Source organism: Apium graveolens, chromosome 11 (genome assembly GCF_009905375.1).
Source record: "Apium graveolens cultivar Ventura chromosome 11, ASM990537v1, whole genome shotgun sequence".
Taxonomy (NCBI): domain Eukaryota; kingdom Viridiplantae; phylum Streptophyta; class Magnoliopsida; order Apiales; family Apiaceae; genus Apium; species Apium graveolens.
The window spans coordinates 198,121,110-198,142,140 of record NC_133657.1 but is presented as its reverse complement, the minus strand read 5'-3'; the positions used below and the strand labels follow the sequence as shown (position 1 = coordinate 198,142,140).

The 21,031-nt window shown below is 34.6% G+C and overlaps 3 protein-coding genes across 4 annotated transcripts; 1 reads left to right on the top strand and 2 right to left on the bottom strand.

Annotated features, from left to right (window-relative positions):
- The first annotated feature begins 7,615 nt into the window (after nt 1-7,615).
- LOC141698156 (protein IQ-DOMAIN 17-like) lies at nt 7,616-10,456 on the top strand. 2 transcript variants are annotated; one of them, XM_074502785.1, is made up of 5 exons: nt 7,616-7,915; nt 7,996-8,277; nt 8,647-8,892; nt 8,970-9,107; nt 9,222-10,456. In XM_074502785.1, exons 1-5 carry the CDS (start codon nt 7,784-7,786, stop codon nt 9,996-9,998), a joined length of 1,575 nt encoding a protein of 524 aa, XP_074358886.1. In that variant the 5' UTR covers nt 7,616-7,783; the 3' UTR covers nt 9,999-10,456. The 2 variants fall into 2 exon arrangements, with proteins under 2 accessions (XP_074358886.1, XP_074358885.1); XM_074502784.1 differs by having other exon boundaries at nt 7,618-7,915; nt 7,993-8,277; nt 9,222-10,452.
- A 193-nt stretch (nt 10,457-10,649) lies between these two features.
- Nucleotides 10,650-12,511, bottom strand: LOC141698157 (protein BRANCHLESS TRICHOME). Its single transcript, XM_074502786.1, has 2 exons — nt 11,178-12,511; nt 10,650-11,026 (listed from the first exon to the last, which is right to left on the bottom strand). Exon 1 carries the CDS (start codon nt 12,360-12,362, stop codon nt 11,397-11,399), a length of 966 nt encoding a protein of 321 aa, XP_074358887.1. The 5' UTR covers nt 12,363-12,511; the 3' UTR covers nt 10,650-11,026; nt 11,178-11,396.
- A 2,386-nt stretch (nt 12,512-14,897) lies between these two features.
- LOC141698605 (endoglucanase 1-like) lies at nt 14,898-17,349 on the bottom strand. The gene is made up of 7 exons (XM_074503373.1): nt 17,019-17,349; nt 16,690-16,899; nt 16,296-16,496; nt 16,119-16,211; nt 15,880-16,041; nt 15,681-15,792; nt 14,898-15,541 (listed from the first exon to the last, which is right to left on the bottom strand). The coding sequence occupies exons 1-7, from the start codon at nt 17,265-17,267 to the stop codon at nt 15,054-15,056; spliced, it is 1,515 nt and encodes a 504-aa protein (XP_074359474.1). The 5' UTR covers nt 17,268-17,349; the 3' UTR covers nt 14,898-15,053.
- Between the last annotated feature and the right edge of the window lie 3,682 nt (nt 17,350-21,031).

Here is a 21,031-nt window from a genome sequence, read left to right as displayed (position 1 = left end):
CATTTGTGTCATTTAGTCCTTGAGGAATTGTACCATCTTCAAAAAATCGACACACCAAAGCAACAATATCCTTCCCTACTATTTGCCAATGCTTCTGAAAAAATGCAGGCGTCATGCCATCCGGACCAGGCGCCTTGTCCGGGTGCATTGAAAATAAGGCATTTTTAACTTCCTCTACTGTAACCGACTCCAATAATCTATCATTCTGGTCATGGCTTATGCTAGTTGGCACATTTCTAATCACGTCTTTCCACTGAGTTTGTGAGCCACAGAACAGATCAGTATAATAAGTTGTAATCAGCTCACCCAACCCGTTATCCCATTCTTTCCAGGTTCCCTCCATATTTTGCAGTTTTGTAATCTGATTATTTCTCTTGCACTTGGAAGCAGAAGCGTGGAAATACCGGCTGTTTTTATCTCCCGACTTCAACCAAAGCTGTTTCGACCTTTGTCTCCAGAAGATTTCCTTTTGATCTAAGGACAAATGCAGCTTCTTTTTCGTTTCAACGAACTCCTGCAAAGATTGATCATCTTTCTTGTTCCTTAACTTCTTCAGTTTCCGCTTGCACTCCTTAATGACTTTACTAAAATTACCCGTTATATCTTTTCCCCACTCTGCCAAGGCTTCGCTGCAAACTTTCACTTTGCTTTGAATATCAATGTCTTCATCCTCCTTCCAATATGCAAATACTGGCTGCTGGCACATTGGTTCCAATAACCAAGCGTTCTCGAATCTGAAAGTGCTAGGACCTGGGTTAATTTCTCGTTTCTTTGGCACCAGAAATATTGGGTTATGATCTAAGTTTGATCCCTCCAAATTAAATAGGTTCGCCATTGGGAATAGATTCTGTCAATCTTTAATCAGCGCTCTGTCAAGTCTCACCTCAGTCCAATCCAGTTTGCCTCTTCCTCTCTCCCATGTAAATTGGTGTCCCGTTAGCTCCATGTCCATGAGGCCAGCATCTGTTAAAGCTTCGTTAAATCCATCAACCAACCATGTGGGATATGGCTCACCTCCTTGTTTATCTTGCTAAGAGGTGACGTTATTCAAATCTCCAATAGTGCACCACGGGAGGTTAGAATCCCTTGCTAGATTACGAAGCAAGTCCCAAGTTTTCCTTCGATTACTTCTTTCTGGCTCCCCATACATACCTGTTATACGCCAGACTCCCATACCCTCAACTGAAGCCTCCATATCTATGTGATTTGGAGACAAACTCAGAAGATTAGCTTGCTCTTGATCACGCCATAATAACGCTAATCCACCACTTCTGCCTTGCGGGTCTACTACCATCATGCCTTCAAATCCTAACTTCATGCGCAATGATTCCATCTTTTCTTTTTTATAAATAGTCTCACACAGAAAAACAAAGTTGGGCCTTTCTTGACGGATCACGTCCGTTAGGAACCGAACTTTTCAAGGAGGCTCAATACCTTAGCAGTTCCAACTCAAGGTTGTCATAATTCTAGGCGGGCCTGCACAGCAGCACCCGCCCCAATCTCATTTTTTTGGTTCTTTTGTGAATTGTTTTGTAAGTCTAACATATCTTCATCCCTAGGGCCTAATGTTTCCATTATGCGTTGCTTAGGGTCCGTGATTAGAAGCCCATTATTCTCATCTATATTATCCACGATTTCCCGCCTTTCATTCAAATTCTGAAACCCCCCAGCTGTTGTATTAGCTAAAATTATTGTTTGATTTGTTCCTGAAATCACGCCATTATCAATCAGCTTTCCTCTATCCACAATTGCAACTACCCCGCCTGTTTTTTCGTTATCTTGTTCCCTCCCTGCGACAATTACGGGCTCTCATTTATCCTTTCCTTCTGTGGGTTCATCCGCCACCGGCGTCACCGGAGAAGCACTTTCATGCCTGAGCCATTTAGATCCTATCGTATGATTTCGTCGACGTGAATCAGCTCTCATCCACGTTCCATATGGTTTTTCAATCAGCTCCATTGGTGTTTCAAAAACTCTTTCACAAAATTTCTCACTATGTCCAATCATCCCACAGATAAAATAAAACGTAGGGACGCCCTCATATTTGAAATTTGCCCAACACCATTGACTGTCATTTCTTCTCAACTTCATTCTGCGTTTCAAAGGTTTATCTATAGGAATGACAATTCTGACTCTCAAATATTCTCTCCACACACCAACAAAGTTATTTGGGTCAGTTTCAATGAACGTACCTATGTGATTACCAATGTCAGTCATAACTATTTACGACATGAAGCCATGTATCTGAACCCATAGTAGCACTTTTTCTAATGGCAATGCCCTTGGATTATCTCCTGCCTTCAGCCTTTCAAGTATCAAGTGAAACCTTCCAAAGGTCCATGGGTTGCCTTCAATTACACGTTTAACATCCACTTCATTATAGAACTGAAATAAGTACCGATTTTGTTCCAGTTCTTTCACGTACACTCCTCTTCCCGGACGCCACAACGAAGCCATTTTATGTTGCATAGCTTGGAAATCAATCGGTGATTCTGTGAGAAAACGTCCAACCAAACACTAACGCGTGTCTATCTCGGATTGTACTTCAGTCTCACCTTCATAAGATAGTCCCCCTTCCTCCTCATCATCAAGTTTTTACTTTTGTTTTATCATATTCTTTACATCATAATCATATCATATGTTCAACTTGATTAAGTAATAACAGTATTTGATGAAATTATAGTCCACAAATTATGTTTTAAGAAAATTAGCCCCCCCTCTCCAAAAAATTTTAAAGGATCATCTACAATGCTTATGCTCGTAAGCATTGTCATTTTCTTCCATTAAAAAAAACCTTTTACTCTTTCTTTTTTCTCATTTCAAAATTTCTTTTCTTACCTTCCAAGAAGCAATTGAAGCGGTAGTAGATGATTTTGGTTAATAATAATGAGTCTTCATTCCCCAAAAGATCGATGAATGTAATGATTTATGCGTTAAAGATCTTCTCAAACAGGTTTACAGGAAACTAACATGAATGCAGACGTTAGAGGTCGTAAAAAAATTTCATATCGCAAACATATAATTTTGGGATATTCTTATGATATAACTGCAAAATTGGGGTTTTCCAATATTACCATCAATTTATTGGTCTAGCAGGGACAATCCTGTATATTTAATTTTTACTTCCGATACCCCGTGTTAAATAAGATGTAAAAGAATTGATTTCGTACTACAAAATAAATTTCTGATATCCCGTGTTAACCAAAAAGTAATAGAATTGATTTCGTACCGGAAAATAAATTATATATTTGAAATTTTTGCGAAAAAATAAACAGAATGGACTTTTAAATCATGTAAAACAGAGTTAAAATGAGTTATATATATTTAAATTTTAGAACTAAACTTGACCATATATATTGGACTCATATTGACTCCATTGTTCATGATTTAATGATTTAAGTATCTAACATAGGGTATCAAAAATGAAAAACAAAATATACAAGTTACTTCGACTAAAAGTCAATAAATTGATGGTAACAGCCAGAATAACCATTTCTACAAGGATTTGTGTATTGTGTGTCGAAAGAACCGAATTTATATTTTATTTCATATTTATTTACTTTGCATATTATTTTATATTTTAACTATTTTAATTTTGACTAGTTTTGATTATTTATTAAGGGTAATTTAGTAAAATAAGATTGTTATTAGTGTTAGAAATTTTGAATTTGATTATTTTTTGAATTTAAGAAGAAAAATATTTGTCAAAATAATCAAAACACCATATATATTTAAAGAAACGAGTAATATAATAAAAATCATATATTTTTAAAAAAATTATTATAATATTATAAATAAGAAAACATAATACGTAATATATATATACATGTATTTATGTAAATTTGTATTTATTCATTTATATACGGTTCAGTTCGGTTCTTACGATTCTAGTATGATAAGAACCGAATCGAACCGAGAACCGAAATTTCTAGAAATATAAGAACTGAACCGGACCCGAATTTGTTAAGAACCGAAATTTTTGGTCCGTTCGGTTCCGTTCTCGGTTCTGAACCGAGAAATACTCAATCCTAGTTGTTAATGCAGGAATCCTCGCTATTAAAAAATATATCCAATCAAAATAAGTTAAAATTATAAAAATTTGTGTTTATTATGTGTTCATGGGCATACATTGAAAACCCGATTCTACAATAATACTATACTAGTATATAACCCGTGCGATGCAATCCTGTAGAAATTGTTAAAGATAAAGAATATAAACGTTTAAATATAATACGCTGTTGACGGGATTCGAACCCTGAACCTATGAAAACTGTTTTAATATTAATATTTTATTGTTACATCTAACGGTTCTCATTCATATGTTAAATCTGACCGTTTTTATTTATCGTACCAAATAACTGTACCGAATGATCGACCAATTACCAAAACAAAGAGTATTTTACTTATAATAGTATAGATGGAATATCACTCTATTTTTTTTAACCATCACAGAATTTGGACTAGCTTTCATTAATAATTTGCATGCTGGGCTTTGGTAATTGGTAGTAATAATAGTAGTTGGTATATTTGGATTTTGGAGTGAGGAGTTCATGCCCATGCTGCATATGTGATCAAACAACGTCCCAACTCCCAAGCCCCCCAACAGGTTATTGTTTCAATAAATGTCGTTATGCTGTTGCATCATCAAACACATGCATCCCTTATTATTCGGGCATGCTTTAGCCGATATGCCAGTGTCTCCTTTGTGAAAAATGACAAGTATACTACTCCCTCAACTTATGTGTCCATTTTTTTTACTAATCAATAGGTAAATTATTTAAATTTTGACTATAAATTACGTATAATATGTAATTAAATAATTTTTAAAACTAGTATCATTAGAAAAAATATATAATTCTCTTTTAAATGTATTTTTTATTTTTTAAAAATAATACATATAATTGTCGTAATTATCTGTCAAAACTTGATCAATTTGACCATATATTATTCAAAACAAGACATATAATATGAGATGGAGGGAGTAATAAAAATTTAAATGCACTTTCGGATCTCAATCAAATGGCGCAAAATTTAAGGTTGCTGAGCTGGAATTTAATAATTTTTTTAGTTGTAAATATGAGTTGTTCAATTTTAATCAATTTCTTAGGTACATGTAGTATGAATTTTTATCAATAGATTATTTGACTTTAAAAAATATAAACGGCTTTGCCATGATATAATATCACAAATTTAATAGCGAATAGATTTAACATGAATTTTAAATGAAATATTTATTTGATTGTGTAATGGCTTTGTTATAGAAAAATATTAGTATGCCGAATTTCTATCGCATTTTCGTGCAAAAAGATCAAATCATCCCTATATTAATATTTTTCAGGGTTTTTTTTATTGTGAATGTAGGAATGGCAATTTTGTCATTTCAATTTTATTTTGCTCTGAAAATAAAAATATAGCTCTGAAAATAATATTTTTCTTATTATAATATACTATCCGCAAATTTAAGAGCGGATAGATTTAATATGGAAATTTTATGTAATTGCGTGAAAATCATTAATCTCACCCGTAATTGTAAAGGTTATATAATTACATTTGTGAGGAGAAGTATTTTTCGGAATCTCAGAAATAGTAGCACAAAAATTTCCAAATAATTAATGGTAGCTGGTGCACCTTGTGCCAGTACTGGCTGCTGCTAATGCTGCACTAACCCCAGGAGATTTAAGACAAATTTGACCGGACTGAGTTTGGTCAATCACAAGTGTAACTAAACTCCAAATCATGTGTTGATGCTAACAAGAAAAGCGTCGAACACAAAATATGCTCAACAGCTAGGCTAGCGCGCCTTACAACAAAACACTCATCTCAGACATTCAATTATATCTACAAAAATAATGTGGAAGGAGACGACTGAGCCACTGAGAGGTGATAATATAGTACTGGTACCTGCTGAGCATAACACGTGAAAGACGTAAAGGCGATTCAGCTTGCTACTTGTAAATATAAGTTCTTGTATGGGTTTGGTCAAGGGCTCGGATTCTTGACAGATTATTGTTGTAACGTGTTTTTAATAATTAAGGTGAATAGGTGAAATTTTAACCGTTTTTGCTTTATGCATGATCAAGAGTAGCAGATGACCTCTTCCTATTTACATAAAAAATACTTGTTATATTTTATTTATCACATGTAATATAATTAAAAAACAATAAAATATATTATAACGATCATATGTAATAGTATGTATGAATTACAATTGTATATTAATAGCATAGTTCGAAAAACAGAAATTGGACTTATTCGGTAAAAGCAGCGTTCTAGGATTAATCAGGTAAATAGAAATTAATCAAAATGATCAATCCAGACACAATAATCGGTACTAATTTAATATTATTTTTTATATATAAATCCTAAAATATGTAATTGTTTTATTATTTTGATTATACATATACAATTATTATATATATCTATACAAATAAATTTAAAATATGTAATATTGTTAAATTAAATATAATTTTAACATCTAACTTATGAATTGAGGTCAATTTGATATGAAAATTTTAAAAAGTTCATTATTTAACTATTTAAAACCTAAATTATGTTTACGAAAATAATATGTTTCTTAAATTTTTACAAATTTATATATTTTTTTAAATTTTTATATCTATATTTTACCAATGCAGCCAATTTTTGACCGGATTTTCAAAGTATCAGTTCATTTTTTTACCGAAAATTGATTAATGAGTGATTAATTAGCAATTAATAGCAGCCTTCTGACAGACTGACATTACTATTATGTCACAAAAAACTACCCGCAATGGCACAATGTATGTGTATCATGTATTCTGTTAACTTTGGATTCTGGTGTCACTGCTGACTGCTCCCATTTGTGCACAACATTTGTTTATTTTTGTGATATAAAAAATATTTTATGTGAACGTTGTCTATCTCTATTTGTAGCTGTTCCTAAGACCAACTTCACTATTCCCCACAAGTACCTTCAATTTTAAAAACAAGGGCAATTTGCTTGTAGAGTGACGTTCGAGGACAAATATATATTAAGACATACGGTACCATCATGCAGCCCCTCTTACATTTATAATAGAAATCCTGGATTTACATATATCACAACGAACTTTTCGACTCACGATATCCTATCGTTATGACCTACTATTTAAATATATATAAAAACATCTACTTCATTACCTGAAATCGAAACTAGGATCTTGGAGTTGATAAATCCTTAAATCCCGGACTTAAGGAGCTGAGCTACGGGGCTGGGTGTTCAACGACTCTTGCCAAGCCGTTGAGATTGCTTAATACTACTCCCTCCGTCCCAAAAGGTATTGTCCATTTTGACTTTTTGTACTGTTTATGGTAAACGATTGACTACTAATTTACATCTAATCTATAAGATCAAATATATTCATGACTGATTTTGTTGGATTCATATTTATGAGTACTTTAATACAATGAAATTTTTATATTTAATATTAATATAAAATTAAAGATATTAACAATTAAAAGTGTGTATTGACAAACGTGTCCAACACAAAGAGAAAACGTTTTTAGGAACGGAGGGAGTATTGTTTTGTACCGCTCAGCTCTAAATTGAATGTGACCTAGCTAAACAGTGTCTGTCTGTACGGTTGATGCGCTCTCTCTCTCTCTGATAGTAACAAGTACTATTATTTCTTTATATCTCTCGCTCATTGCTCTAGTGCCCAAGCTGCCTAGGTTTCTAATTTCCTCTCTTCATTTTCATTTCCCTTTTTAACTAGTCCTACTACTCACATACATACACTGATACACATAACACATCACTTTCTTCATGGGGAAAAAAGGAGCTTCTTCATGGTTCTCTGCAGTCAAGAGAGCCTTCATGTCTCCAACCAAGGATACTAATAATAAAACCAGCAGGAGAAGAGAGTTTGAGGAACCTAACCAAGAAGATGAACAAAAGGTTAGCTTATTCTACTCTTGCCTTGTCTACTAATATTACTCTTCTCCTATATGTTAAATATATTTTTCTATCTGCAGAAGAAAGACAAGCGGAGATGGATATTTCGAATATCAACACCAAACGCTCAACAAAGCCAAACAAAGACAACATCAATCAACATTCCAGCGGCGAATCTCTCCTCATTTAACGCGGACCATAAGCATGCCATTGCGATTGCGCTAGCACAAGCTCACGAAGCGAAAGCTGCTGTTGCATCAGTCCAAGCCCCCGTTGAATTTATTAAAGTGGCAAGGCCGCCCTCGTATTCGCTTAAGCACCACTATGCTGCTATCATCGTTCAAACAGCCTTCAGGCGCTACCTGGTACTTTGTCTCGTACTTATATATCCGTTAACTTAAGGTTTTAGATGAACTGATAGTTAATGATATTAGTTCAATATGGTTTGATACCAAAAAACACTATTTTATAATTTATAACAGTACGATTAACCAAACCAAACTTATCTAGTATACCAAACACTGCTCTCTAAGCGGTGTATACTAGGTATGGTTGATTGATTGGAACTTATCAAGTACATTCCGCTTGTAAAGAGATATTTAGGAAAGTATATTTAGTAAAAGAAACACACACATAGGTAGTCAAATAAGGCAATAGCAGTGATTAACAATTAGACGTATATGAGAAATCAAGATTAGTCTTACTCACTGGCACTGTTATATATGGTTGAAAAGGCAAGAAAAGCTCGATGTGCACTACAGGGGATTGTAATGCTTCAAGCTCTGATTAGAGGACAAAACGTTCGGAAGCAAGCAAAGATGACACTGAGATGTATGACAGCTCTTCTTCGTGTCCAGGCTCGGGTTCGTGATCACCGAGCAAGGTATTCACATGATGCAGGAAGAAATTCTCTGTTTTCCGAGACAAGTAACTTGTGGGAGGCTGGATATCTACAGGACATCCGAGCAAGGAAGTCCCATGTAAGTACTTCACCAATATTATTATGTTGTATAAGTCTACACATCAAAAAGTATTGAATGAAATAGTTGTGTTTCAGTCTAGAGAAGGAAGTAGCATTGTGGATAGCTGGGATGAAAGACCACATACACTTCAAGAACTTGAAGCTATTTTGCATAGCAGAAAAGAAGCTGCCTTTATGCGTGACACTTCATTGTCTAGTTCTTTCTCTCAACAGGTCCATGACACCCTTATGTTCATACACATGAACTCAACTCTCTGTTTTAAATTTCAATTTATTTGCGCATTTAAAATTATTTGTACCAATGCTGACTATATGAAGGCCTGGCAGTCTAGAAGGAACACGAGTATTGATGAGAAAGACACAGGGGACAGAACAAAATGGCTCGAACAATGGATGGCAAAAAAGCAATGGGAGCTTAACAACAGAGCTTCCACCGATAGACGAGAAACCACAAGGACTACAGAAGTTGAGACATGCAGGGCCTATTCTTACTCAGCTTCAAACGGACTCCAATCTCAATATATAGACCAATATCAAAGACAGCCTAGCTCTTGTCCGGTGGCTTCACCTCGCTATAGGGAACCTTGCAGCCCTTCTCATCGTCTACCTGTCACTCCTTTATCTAAGACCAAGCCTTTGCAGGTGCGTTCAGCAAGTCCTCGTTGCACAAAAGAAGACAGGAGCCACTCCACAGCAAATACCCCAAATTTACATTTCACGCCTCGTGCCAGTTTTGGTGCAGCTAGATACAGCAGTTACGGAAATGATGGTCCAGTTAGTGCTCCAGTGCCCAATTATATGGCTGCCACGGAGTCAGCTAAAGCTCGAGCTAGATCACATAGTGCACCAAGGCAGAGTCGCCCATCAACACCAGAAAGGGAACAGCGCGGTGCAGCAAAGAAACGACTATCATATCCAGTTGCTGATCCATGTATAAATGCTGGCGTTGAATGCCCAAGTTTTAGCCAAAACTTGAGAAGCCCGAGTTTCAAAAGCGTTCAAGCTGGATATGTTGGAATGGGACAGCAATCATGTTATACAGACAGTACCGTTGGAGAGATTTCCCCATGTTCAACTACCGACCTGAGAAGGTGGCTCAGATGAAGCTAGTTCAAGTTCGTGATGGTGTAAGGGGTGAACCTAGTCTCACATTGCCTTAATTTTGCACAAAGAACCTATAGGTAGAAGACATTTTGATGTGCAAAGTGATAGTAGAGGAAAATTTGGATTAGGTTGAAGTTTTGTATGTGGGACGTGTTTTAGCCTAAAAGACATGTTTGGTAGCTTCTTGCAATTCAAATTACAATTTAAGACAAAACCAACAAAGAAAAATCTCCTTTCCCTTTCAACAGTTGATAGTATTAACAGTGAAGTAGTATATTCCTCAAAAGCCTGGTAGTTTATTTGGTGTTTCTCATAGCAACTTTTTTACCATATTATGTTTAGTGAAGCCCTGGTTCATTGATAAAGATCTCCAGATATACACATTCAAAAGTAATATTAGAGACCGGATGTCAAAATTAAAGAGCTACCGGAAAGATGCTACTAAAACAAATACTGTACAACTTAGGCTGAGATAATAATTTCAACAATGGACTAGCAAGGCAAAACAGAACACACTAGATGTGTGTGTCAAAGTGACTTTCCAGCTCTGGCTCTTCAGATGCCAATAAGCTTGATCACTTCAGATGCATGCACATGACTGGATACACCTGAGTTCCATCGTTGAGTTCAAGAAACGGTCTATGGAGAGGCTTATCCAGTTACTCGTTTACGTCTCATTAAAAATCAGTACTCCTGGACACCGATTACACAATTGTAGAAGTGAATCAACTTCACAACCCGTATGGTAGCATATGCTCATTAATACATTTAATAAAACATCTAATTTCAAACATATATCACTATGCAAACAAGATTATTATGATCAGATGAGTAATAAAATGTTGTGGCCAATTCCTGTAGGGGTTTAATTCATCACTTATGGCCTTCTCAATCTTGATCCAACAACATTTAGAATGAAGAGAACAGGTAGAGATGCATCTAACATACTACAGAGAAGGAAAACAAAATGGTTCTGGGACTGGTTTGTCGATCTCACTAATCTTAGATGAACAACGCTGGACAAACACCTGTCGAAAGACAAATTTGAAAGCAATTTAAGAGTAAAGAAACTATCTTGGTTATTCAAGGAAGAAAGTTAAGAGGCCAAAAATTGAAACAATGCAACACTTGACGTTTACAGTGACAAGCTAAAATCCAAAACAAAAAAAGGAATTGTACCTAAATTCTATCATCAGAACTCAAGAATTACGAACTCAACAATCTATACCTACCCCTGCAACAAATTTCTGGGTAGTTGTGATCATATCTAAGCAGCAGTTATTAGTGGTAGAGGCCTTCTTTAACAACCTCGCTTGCCTTGAAAAAAACACACGTTATTAAGTGCTTTCTGAACATGTAAACACTCGAAGGTGTAAATATCCATTCTGATTCATTATGTTAACTCATAATTAGGTTGTTGGATCGGATTATGCTCTTCTGCTTAAGAAGTACCATGAGTTGAGATTTTTGGCACTCCAACTTTGTCCCAAAATGCCTACTTTTGGATCCAATTGCCCGAACCACTTTTGGAAATTCAACGAAACCTCTGATCCCTCGTTTGATATGGGGATTTTCTGCCTCCACGCTGGAGACTCTCCGTTGCACACAATGAACCGTCTCACTCCCATCTGACTTCCCATAATCACTAACAAGAGTGTCTTTAGCAGTGCATTGACTAGATGATTCTCCATAAAAAGTGTGTGTCACGTTGGTTATCTGATGCACATTGTCTTCTTCATACTCAGGTTGATTCCTGGAAGGAGGATCAATTTGTAATCTCTTAATAGCTTCTAATTCAAGAAATTTCTCTTCTAACATGAACTTAGCCTCAGCTAATTTCATTTGAACCCTCTCTTCTCTCAAAACCTCGGAAACACGTAACATCTTCCTTTCCTCCTGCATTTCCAGCTTAGCGCGACTAATCTCTTCTTTATATAATGATATCTCCTTATACACCTCTGAACAAACTCTTTCAGCTTCTTCTCTTCCTTTCTTCGCGTCAGACAGTTCCTTTACCAGCCTTTTATTAATCAACTCCAATTTCTTACGAGCCTTGCGCTCACGCTCAACATTAGCCTTTAGTTCCATGATCTGGGCTCGAGCAACATCAAGCTCGGATGCCATGAATGGTTTTATAAAGGTGAGATCCCAGAATGCAGATGCAATTTTACGTGATGAGATAGGGAGGGTAATACGATGACTATCGGGAGGCTTGTGAATGTGTGCTTCTATCTGTTTCTCTTGTTGATGCTTATGTTGTTGAAGTGGCGAACTATAATATGGATTCTCGTACAACTTCCAGGTTGGGCTAGTGGAAAGCTCATCACTCAAAATTTCTTTGCTTCTGATCATCATCATTATCATCAAATTCTCCACTATTAGGCTTTCATTCACATTTATATGCTTTTATATCCATCTACAAGACTTTTCTTGAGTGACTATGGAGCAAGCTTGGCATTTTGCATTAGCTTTTTCTTTTTCTTTAGCTTTTGAGTTTCTTGTAGGTCCAATTATCATCTATTGTCGATTGTAAAGGTAAATGCAGCATGTGAATCATTTAACTCCCTATGCATTATTTATTATCTGCGGCAAATGATGGAGGTGGCCTATGGTAAGTCTTTATTTCTCTGAATCTCCGATATCTGCAGTTAATAAAATGCTCAAGGTAACATAAATCGCTACCTAGCTGGTGGTTGATCAGCAACCAAGAAATTTGAGGGTTGAACCCGAATACTCAGCTTCAATAAGAACCAAACCACACGCAGCTAGTGTAGACCTTGTAAAGCATGAGTACAGTTCACGAGGGTAAGATGTACGTAGCCTTAACTATAAGAAGGCTCAAATCAACCCGAGGCAGAACAAGTGGAGTAAAACTAAGATGTGACATGTGACAGACTAACAACCTATTTGATGTTTTCAATCCCAATACAAGTGATCAGTCATTACATAAACAGATAATGGGAGCATGATTCAATACTTATCATCTTCTCTTTAGAACATTGTGGGCTCCTAAACCATTATAGCAACAAGAGTTTCTTTTACGTAATCATACAATACAGCTTTCTTTTATGTTATCATGAATATATCATGTAAATTTCACAAGGCTCCCGCAAGTCCTCGACCTTGAGGATAACGAAAAACAAGTAGACATTAAACCATCACGCCAACAACCTTCTACTGCTTTGGCAATTAACTAGTACTAATAGTGATCTTTCCTTCAAGAATTTACGGAATCAAGAACCAAGCATTTACGAAATCAAGAATCAATAAGTTAAATCATTATATCTGTCATTTCGAAACTATATCCAGCTCAGAGTGCCTGTCCCCGGAGAAGTTGGCAAGTTCCAAAAGAAAAACACCAGAGGCAATAGTTTACAATTTCCACATGTATGGTCTCTTAAGCTACTTTTCCTCTGTCCCCCTTGAATTGAGTGTTTGCTTGAATCACATCATTACTAACTCTAATCACCGAAGCTACTAATTGCATGCGCCAATTTCTAAATTACAAGATAAGATTTTAATGAACAGAGTAGAACTTTTATATGTATGGACTATGGTCAAACAGTAATTAATTTCTTATCTAATGTCTGTAAACAGATAGATTGGACCATCTCAATGGACCACAGCTTCAAACATGGACAGCCCTGCAATAATAATGGCTCCTTCAAAACAAAAATTGAGCAGCATTAATCATTGCTCAAAATAGCAAAAACCAAAATGCAACTCAAGAAGTTGTTTGTTTAAATCCATGAATCTAACCCACAACCTCGAGCAGCCTGGAGAAGGCAATAACACTTTGACTATGCACTACAAAATATTACTCTGGCTGTCCGGACTAGTTTGATTTAGAGGGAATCAAACACGTGACCTATCGTAAACAGGACCTCAGGCCCTCAGCATTCGTCACTAGACTAGGACCTCGTATATCAATTTTCATTCTGTTGTGAGCCTACGTAGAATAATTAGGCATCTACCAATCAAATTTAGAGGAGTCACGTTCTAGATAAATTTAAAAACTTTAACAACAGGGTGTAATATGAAAAAGCAGAAATCATATGTTAAATATTCTAAAGCTGGAATACCCATCACTTTATATAAAAACATACATTATCAACAAACAACCTAACTAATGGACCACCGAGATTGCTATGATAAGATGTTAATTATAATTCAAGTGTGTATTAAGTATAGGAATACAGACACACTTATGTAAAGCACACATTGACATTGGTTACTCTGACAACAGTGTGAAGTGTGACCTATGTAATCGAACTTCATTTTTGTTACTGTTTTTTATTTTAACAGAATGAAACAGATCAATCGTATAGTCGACATTCTATATAGAAAGAGGTCTTGCCAATGCAAAAGACTCCAGCCGAATTAGAAGGGAGTGGATGTATACATTAAAACCTATACAAACTGATCTTTTGGGATGTGGTGAGTTACAGTAAAAAATTAACTATCAGAACTCCGATTAAGCATAAAAGTTGCTACTGATACGAGTTGTTTGGTTTAAAGTTTTTTCTGTACAAGAACTTTTTTTTGCTAGTTGTACAAGAAAGACTATTAGCACACAAGAGTAAAATTTCCAAAAGTATTTGTGCATAGAAGCACTCCTTTTCCACTAAAATTCTTAGCAATTTGGTTGTTTCTTGAGTGAAAACCTTGAAAATAGTCGATTTAAATCAAATTCTTTTCGGGATCTATGACACACTTATTTTCCACTGAAACTCACTTGACACTTTGATTGTTTCTGGAGCAGGAGCTTTGAATATACAATTTTATTAAAACCACTTTAAGGATCTATGATAATGAGTTAATGACACTGTGTTCTTACAATAAATCAAATGATTTGATAATAGATACTTCAAAGTTAAGGTTTAACATATGTTTGGGGTTTGACTCTACATACTGAAGTAATATTAATACTTGTAATGGAAGGGAACAATATTAACATTTGAATTAATTAATAGTATTAGTCTACATTATCATGCAAATTCTTGTAATAGAAGGGGATAATATTTTTTAAATTCTTCAAATTATTCCCATGAAAAGTTAAGAAGTTGATGAGAAATAGGCAAGAGCTCCTACAAATGGTGCGTTGATATATGTTGCAGGCTCAGTCTGTTGATAGTTACTCCGATCATCAGAGAAATTGTCATTATTATCAGAACCTCCAACGATAGCTCCATCGAGGATATTTGGATTCGGTGTGGTAGCCTGTAAGTACTGCAATCCCTCATTGCAACCAATCCGATCAGGCTTTGCATGTACAGATGGTATGGAAGATCCCCTGTGGTGGATATTGCTCGGAAATATATTTCCAAACCCAACCATGTACGATATTTTTCCTGGATTATCGCCTAAGATGTAATCAACCTGCTGCTTTGCCAATGCTCGGAGCTTGTCCTCTGCAAATGTTTCTGTTCCACAATGGACAACACTACCTGCTGCATCTAGATACTTGGCATATGTCAAAAGGAGTAAAGTCGAGGCAGTCACATACTGGAGATTACTCCCTTGTGCTTTATACAGAAGCCCCCCTGACAGCCAGATGGAAGATTTACTTCAATCCTAAATATTACTTAATGTTCGTAGATTTAAGTGCATCTGGCTAGTAGAGCAAGATATTATGTGCAAGGAAATAAATTAGGGAAAAAAAAAGATGTTAAGGTAGCTGACCAGGGGTATACTGTGCCTGGAAATTAGGTGATCCTGGAATCAAAGAACATATGTAATTGTCTGAGTGTGTTTTATATTCCTCTAGCTCTTGTATTCTTGCCTGCAGAAAACTCTGAGTGACAGCGAAGAAATTAAATACTTTATTAGGTTAGTTCTGACATTAAAGATTAGATGAGAAAACTTTGTTGTGAAGCAATACCTTTGAAAGAAGAATGTCAGTTCCAGGTCGCTTGTCATCCCAACTGAATGAATAGTCGTCTTCATCTGCACCTAGTACTCGTCCATTATACTGGATGTACTTCAAATATGTGGGATTCTGTGTAGCTTGATAAATCCACGATGCTCCCCATAATAGCTCATCCTATTTATAAAATGTAACCTACATTAATAACTTTATTTGACCGATAACTGTGAAAGAAAACGCTAATTGATCTTTACTTGATATCCCGAGTATGAGCAGTAAAATGGACAGACTACTGAACTCAGCGAGTCACTGTATTTACCCCTGTGTTCGTCTGCAAACTTAAAGACCTGCATGTCAAAAGAATGCAACTCTATCACGAGGATCATATCAGAATAATTGAAATATCAAGTGTGGTTTGGAAGAGAAATTACATTAATGGCAGTCTGAAGTAATTTTGCGGAATAAGAAGGATCAGTGACATTGAACACGATTGATGAGGCTGCCAATGCAGCAGCTGTTTCTGCAGCAACATCAGATCCTGGATTATTCGAAGACACCTTATAAACGTCCCGTGATGTATCCATGTCTTCTGGTCTCTCCCAACACTGGTGATCATTATAAGGATTTCCCACCTGTAATTTAAGTAAAAAGTTTAAATCATTTACCCCTTTAGGCTCAAAATGTATGCACTATTCATCTATCGTAGCCCGTGGCATAAGCTGATTTTTTGACAAAACCAACCATTCAAATGCAAAGATAACGCAAAAAATAATTAAATGGTATAATCCGTTTTAAGACTGATAAGGCAGTTCCAATTAGACTTACTTGAACATATAGAGAACCAGGAATTGCAGTAGCTGCTTTCAGAAGATAGTCAGAGCCCCAACGCACCGTAGCTCTGGCATTTTCGAGTTGATTCTGCATGGAATTCCCGAACTCTATTACACTCCAAGCTAGCATCGTAGTTGTAAAAGCCATTGGCAATCCAAACTTCAAATTATCACCAGCATCATAATATCCTCCAAGAAGATTCACCTTCAAAATATTCACATAGTTAATTAACCACATGAAAACACTGTATAATAATAAACGGTTTTTCCAACGTGTGTCCAATGCACAACATTTCATGGTGTAAGTGTGTGATTTTATATTACATTAGCAGCAGATCCATCAGATAATCCTGAATCACCCCGCCATTTTACGCGTTGATCAGCAGGCAATTTCCCTGACCTCTGGCCCTCAAAGAACAAAATAGATTTATTCAGAGCAGTATAGTAATCTTGACTAGTGAAGACGGATTTTTCAAGGGCACTAGAAAAATAGTAGTTCCTAGGAGTGTTGGAAGATGCACACAAGAGCATAGAACACAAGAATATCAGAGGGCAAAGATGAGAAGTCTGCATTGTTGTTGAATGTTAATGGTGCAGTTATGAGTTTATTTTTGGTGGTGGCATTGCGGTATTTATAGAAGAGAGGTGTGTGTTTATTACTAAGAAAGATCGAAATGCACCGAACGGGTTTTTCTGTTGAAATATATTGATTTTGTCTTTGGATATCATTTCTCTGGAAGGTTATATTAGGACAAACACTACAATAAATTGAATACTTGTAGACGAAATTTTTGCATTTAAATCGTCAAAAATAAGCAATTATAATCGAAAAATTTCGTCATGATAATACTTCATCGTTTGAATTCAAATTTTAAGTTCAGATTTTTGTCATAGACAAAAATTATCACAAAATACAAAATTCATATCAAATTTTAAATTTCATCATAATTACAAATTTTATCACAAGCTAAATATTGTCGTCATTTAATTTCGACCATTATTTTGAATATCAATAAAGGGACCCACCTACACAAGTTATAACTTGCGTACGGCCAAAGATGAGAGCCAAATTGCTGGATAAAAGGATGATTTAGTATTATATATTAAATTATGATATTTGTATTTGGGAAAAGTAGAACATGAAACTATATATTATATATAAGAAAATATCAACACCTCCACAGTCCACATGAATAATGTCTATAATTCTTTTTCTGCGACATATAAAAATGATTATAATAATACTAATATTCTTAATTATAATAATTGTTATCATTATTTGTATTAACAAATAAGGAAAAGCAATGTACATTACATTTGGTTTCATGAAAACGTTTTACCAGAAGTGGACAAGTGTAGGTAGGAGTTTGGGTTAAGTTAAATACGTTTGCTATAATTTAAAGTAATGTGAAAAATTTCACTTTATATTAAATATATCTGTTTTGTTGATGCTCTTTATAGTAATTTATTTGGTAAATTTTAATTAAAGAAATTAATATCGTTTAAAAGAGGATAGATATATAAAAATATAAATACATACAACATGGTAAAGATGAATTAAAATATTATATCAAATATATGCAGTTATATTAGAGTTTGCGAGAAAAAATAATAAATCAGAAAAACCTCGGTGCTTGCACTAGTATAATCATATTTTCTAGATTGACAATTTCTTTTGGATATGATCGGAAATAGATGGGAATTTATATTTAAATATTGTACATTAATTACATTATTTTAAAAATATTTGAAAAAAGATGCCAAGCATGATATGGAAAATTAGTCCCATGCAAAGTGGATTTTAAAGATTAACATGTAAATACAAGCAGGTTAATTAGGTAGCTGTAATAAGAAAGAATGACAATCACGGGATCAACTGTGCTAAACTGCCTAACTGCCTAATCGATTACTCTGTTGAATACGCCAAAGTTACTTAAACATATTTTGGTAACACAGTATAAATACATAATCAATCAACTCTTCTTTGTAATATCTGAATTAATCACATTATCGAGTTAATCAATCATATATTTTTTTATTCAATTCTAATTAATGACAGGTCACACCTAAAAATAGACTAATCAGGATATATTAAAAATGTCCTTATTTATCGATCTCATCCAATTACTCAGTATAGTTAGTTAATAATTCTAATTTAGTTATAATAGTTACTTAATTTAACATATTCATACCTAACATATTTTTATATGGCAAAAAATCCTTATATATTTTAATTAAAAAATTATTGGATTATATTTGATCTTATTTCATCTTATTTTCAGTTATAAAAATCAGATTTTGACCAGTTTACAACTTACGCAAAACGCACAGAATTATCTTTAATTTAAAAATAATTACCAAACTACAGTTTTCCCAAAACTAAACTAAATTAACATGTACAAATTTTGTATTAAGTATTCAATTACATTTACAATACATACTTATTTTTTGAGATCATGAAAATATAGAATTTCGTTTAGATCGAACAACTATCATCTAATGAATTTTAGACCAATAGCATTACACTAAGGGGCATTTGGTTCGTATTTGGGAAACAGAATGGAATTAGGGGCATTAACTCCGACCCGACTGATCCCGCCCCGATCCCCACACCAAAAGTAACGGAGATTCGGGGATTTTTGCGGGTACGGGCCGGGGAACGGGGACAATTTTCAGAAGAAAAAAAAACGGGAAACAGGTCGGGGATGGTTTTTTATGTAAACCCCACCCGATCCTCGTTTTCCCCGCTCTACGATATATTTATATATTTTATTTACTTTCAAAATATATGTAAGTGTTAGAGATAATTTGCATTTTCTATGTTGTTAGAGATATTTTTAGATACTATCTTTTTTTCAAAATATAAGATCAGAGTGAAGTACTACAAATGTAATTTGATTTTGACTAATTAGCACTTTGCATACTAAAACTTTGGTTGAATCTCACTTTGGTACCATTACTTTTAACCTTAACAGTTTGCATCCTATACTTAAAAAACGGTGACTTTTGCATCTGTTTGCTGGTTTTGACGTTAACTCAGACGTTAATGTTAATTGTCAGAAGTAGGCCCGTTAATGGATCAAGTTTGGATCAGATCGGCCTAAATTCATATCCATATCCAATTATTTTTTCGGATTCATATTCGGATCGGATCGGATCGGCTCCAGATTTTTTATAGCCGATCCATATCCGGATCTGTTCAGATCACGGATTTCGGATCGGATATCCGCTCCATTTATGTATATTTATTTTTTTAACTTCAATTATTACAGAATTTATTTAAAATTGACAATTTTGAAAAATATTAAAATACAAGTTGAATATAACGAAGTCCAAAGATAAATTACGAACTAAAATTCGCTTTTTGAAACAAAAATACTATTGGATGAACAATTTTTTAATTCTAACAATGAAAAAAAATTGATGTTGCAAAATGAAAGTATTATATGAATTGAGACTTGGATTATGCGGCTTTAAAAAGTAAAATAACTAGGGTTATAGAAATGGACTAGACTATAGAGATCGAACCGAACGAAATATAGATAATGGGACTTGACTCGAGGATAACGGGACTTGACTTGTAAATGAAAGTGTTATATGAATTGAGACTTGGGTTGTGCGACTATAAAAGGTAAAAGAACTAGGATTATAGAAATGGACTAGACTATAGAGACCAAACCGAATGAAATATAAATAATGGGACTTCACTCGAGGATAATACGTTTAAAATTAGAATTATTAAAAAATATTTTTATTACATTATAACGGATCGGATCGGCCTAAATCCATATCTGCTCCATTTATAATCGGATTTTTCTTATCGGATCGGATTTTTAATAGGTCAATCTATATCCACCAAAATGGTCTCGGATCGGATCGGGTCGGATCAAATTTTCGCTCCATTGACAGGCCTAGTCAGAAGGGCATTTTCGGTAACATTTTTATATTTCAGTTTGCATACTAGAATTTTTCTCAAATTTTACTTTGCATCCAAGAGTTTTGTAATTCATGTTATCAAAAAATAATGGTAATTTTAAATTATCAAAAAATAATCGAGTTGTATTATTTTTTATGTTCACATTAGGATTTTAAAACTGAACCATTAGTTAATTTGGTCTAGTTTATATGATTTTTTAATGCGGAATCTTTACTATTTTGGTTGTATATTAAGTTCTAAAACTCAATTTATAAAATTTTATGACTCACACGAAATTTTAAGAATTATAGAATACAATATTACTTTGTATTTTAAGTATTGTACAATTAGATATCATATAATATTATATAATCTAGCCCGTTTAAAATAATTTTCAAGTATTAGGATCAGACTATGTAAT

Coding starts and splice junctions, on each gene's coding strand:
- LOC141698156 (XM_074502784.1), top strand. CDS start 7,784: ATGGGGAAAAAAGGAGCTTCTTCATGGTTCTCTGCAGTCAAGAGAGCC. Junction 7,916..7,992: donor ACCAAGAAGATGAACAAAAG/GTTAGCTTATTC, acceptor TTCTATCTGCAG/AAGAAAGACAAGCGGAGATG. Junction 8,893..8,969: donor TCCGAGCAAGGAAGTCCCAT/GTAAGTACTTCA, acceptor GTTGTGTTTCAG/TCTAGAGAAGGAAGTAGCAT.
- LOC141698157 (XM_074502786.1), bottom strand. CDS start 12,362: ATGATAATGATGATGATCAGAAGCAAAGAAATTTTGAGTGATGAGCTT.
- LOC141698605 (XM_074503373.1), bottom strand. CDS start 17,267: ATGCAGACTTCTCATCTTTGCCCTCTGATATTCTTGTGTTCTATGCTC. Junction 16,497..16,689: donor CTGGTTCTCTATATGTTCAA/GTAAGTCTAATT, acceptor CTTAAATTACAG/GTGGGAAATCCTTATAATGA. Junction 16,042..16,118: donor GCTCATACTCGGGATATCAA/GTAAAGATCAAT, acceptor TTTTATAAATAG/GATGAGCTATTATGGGGAGC.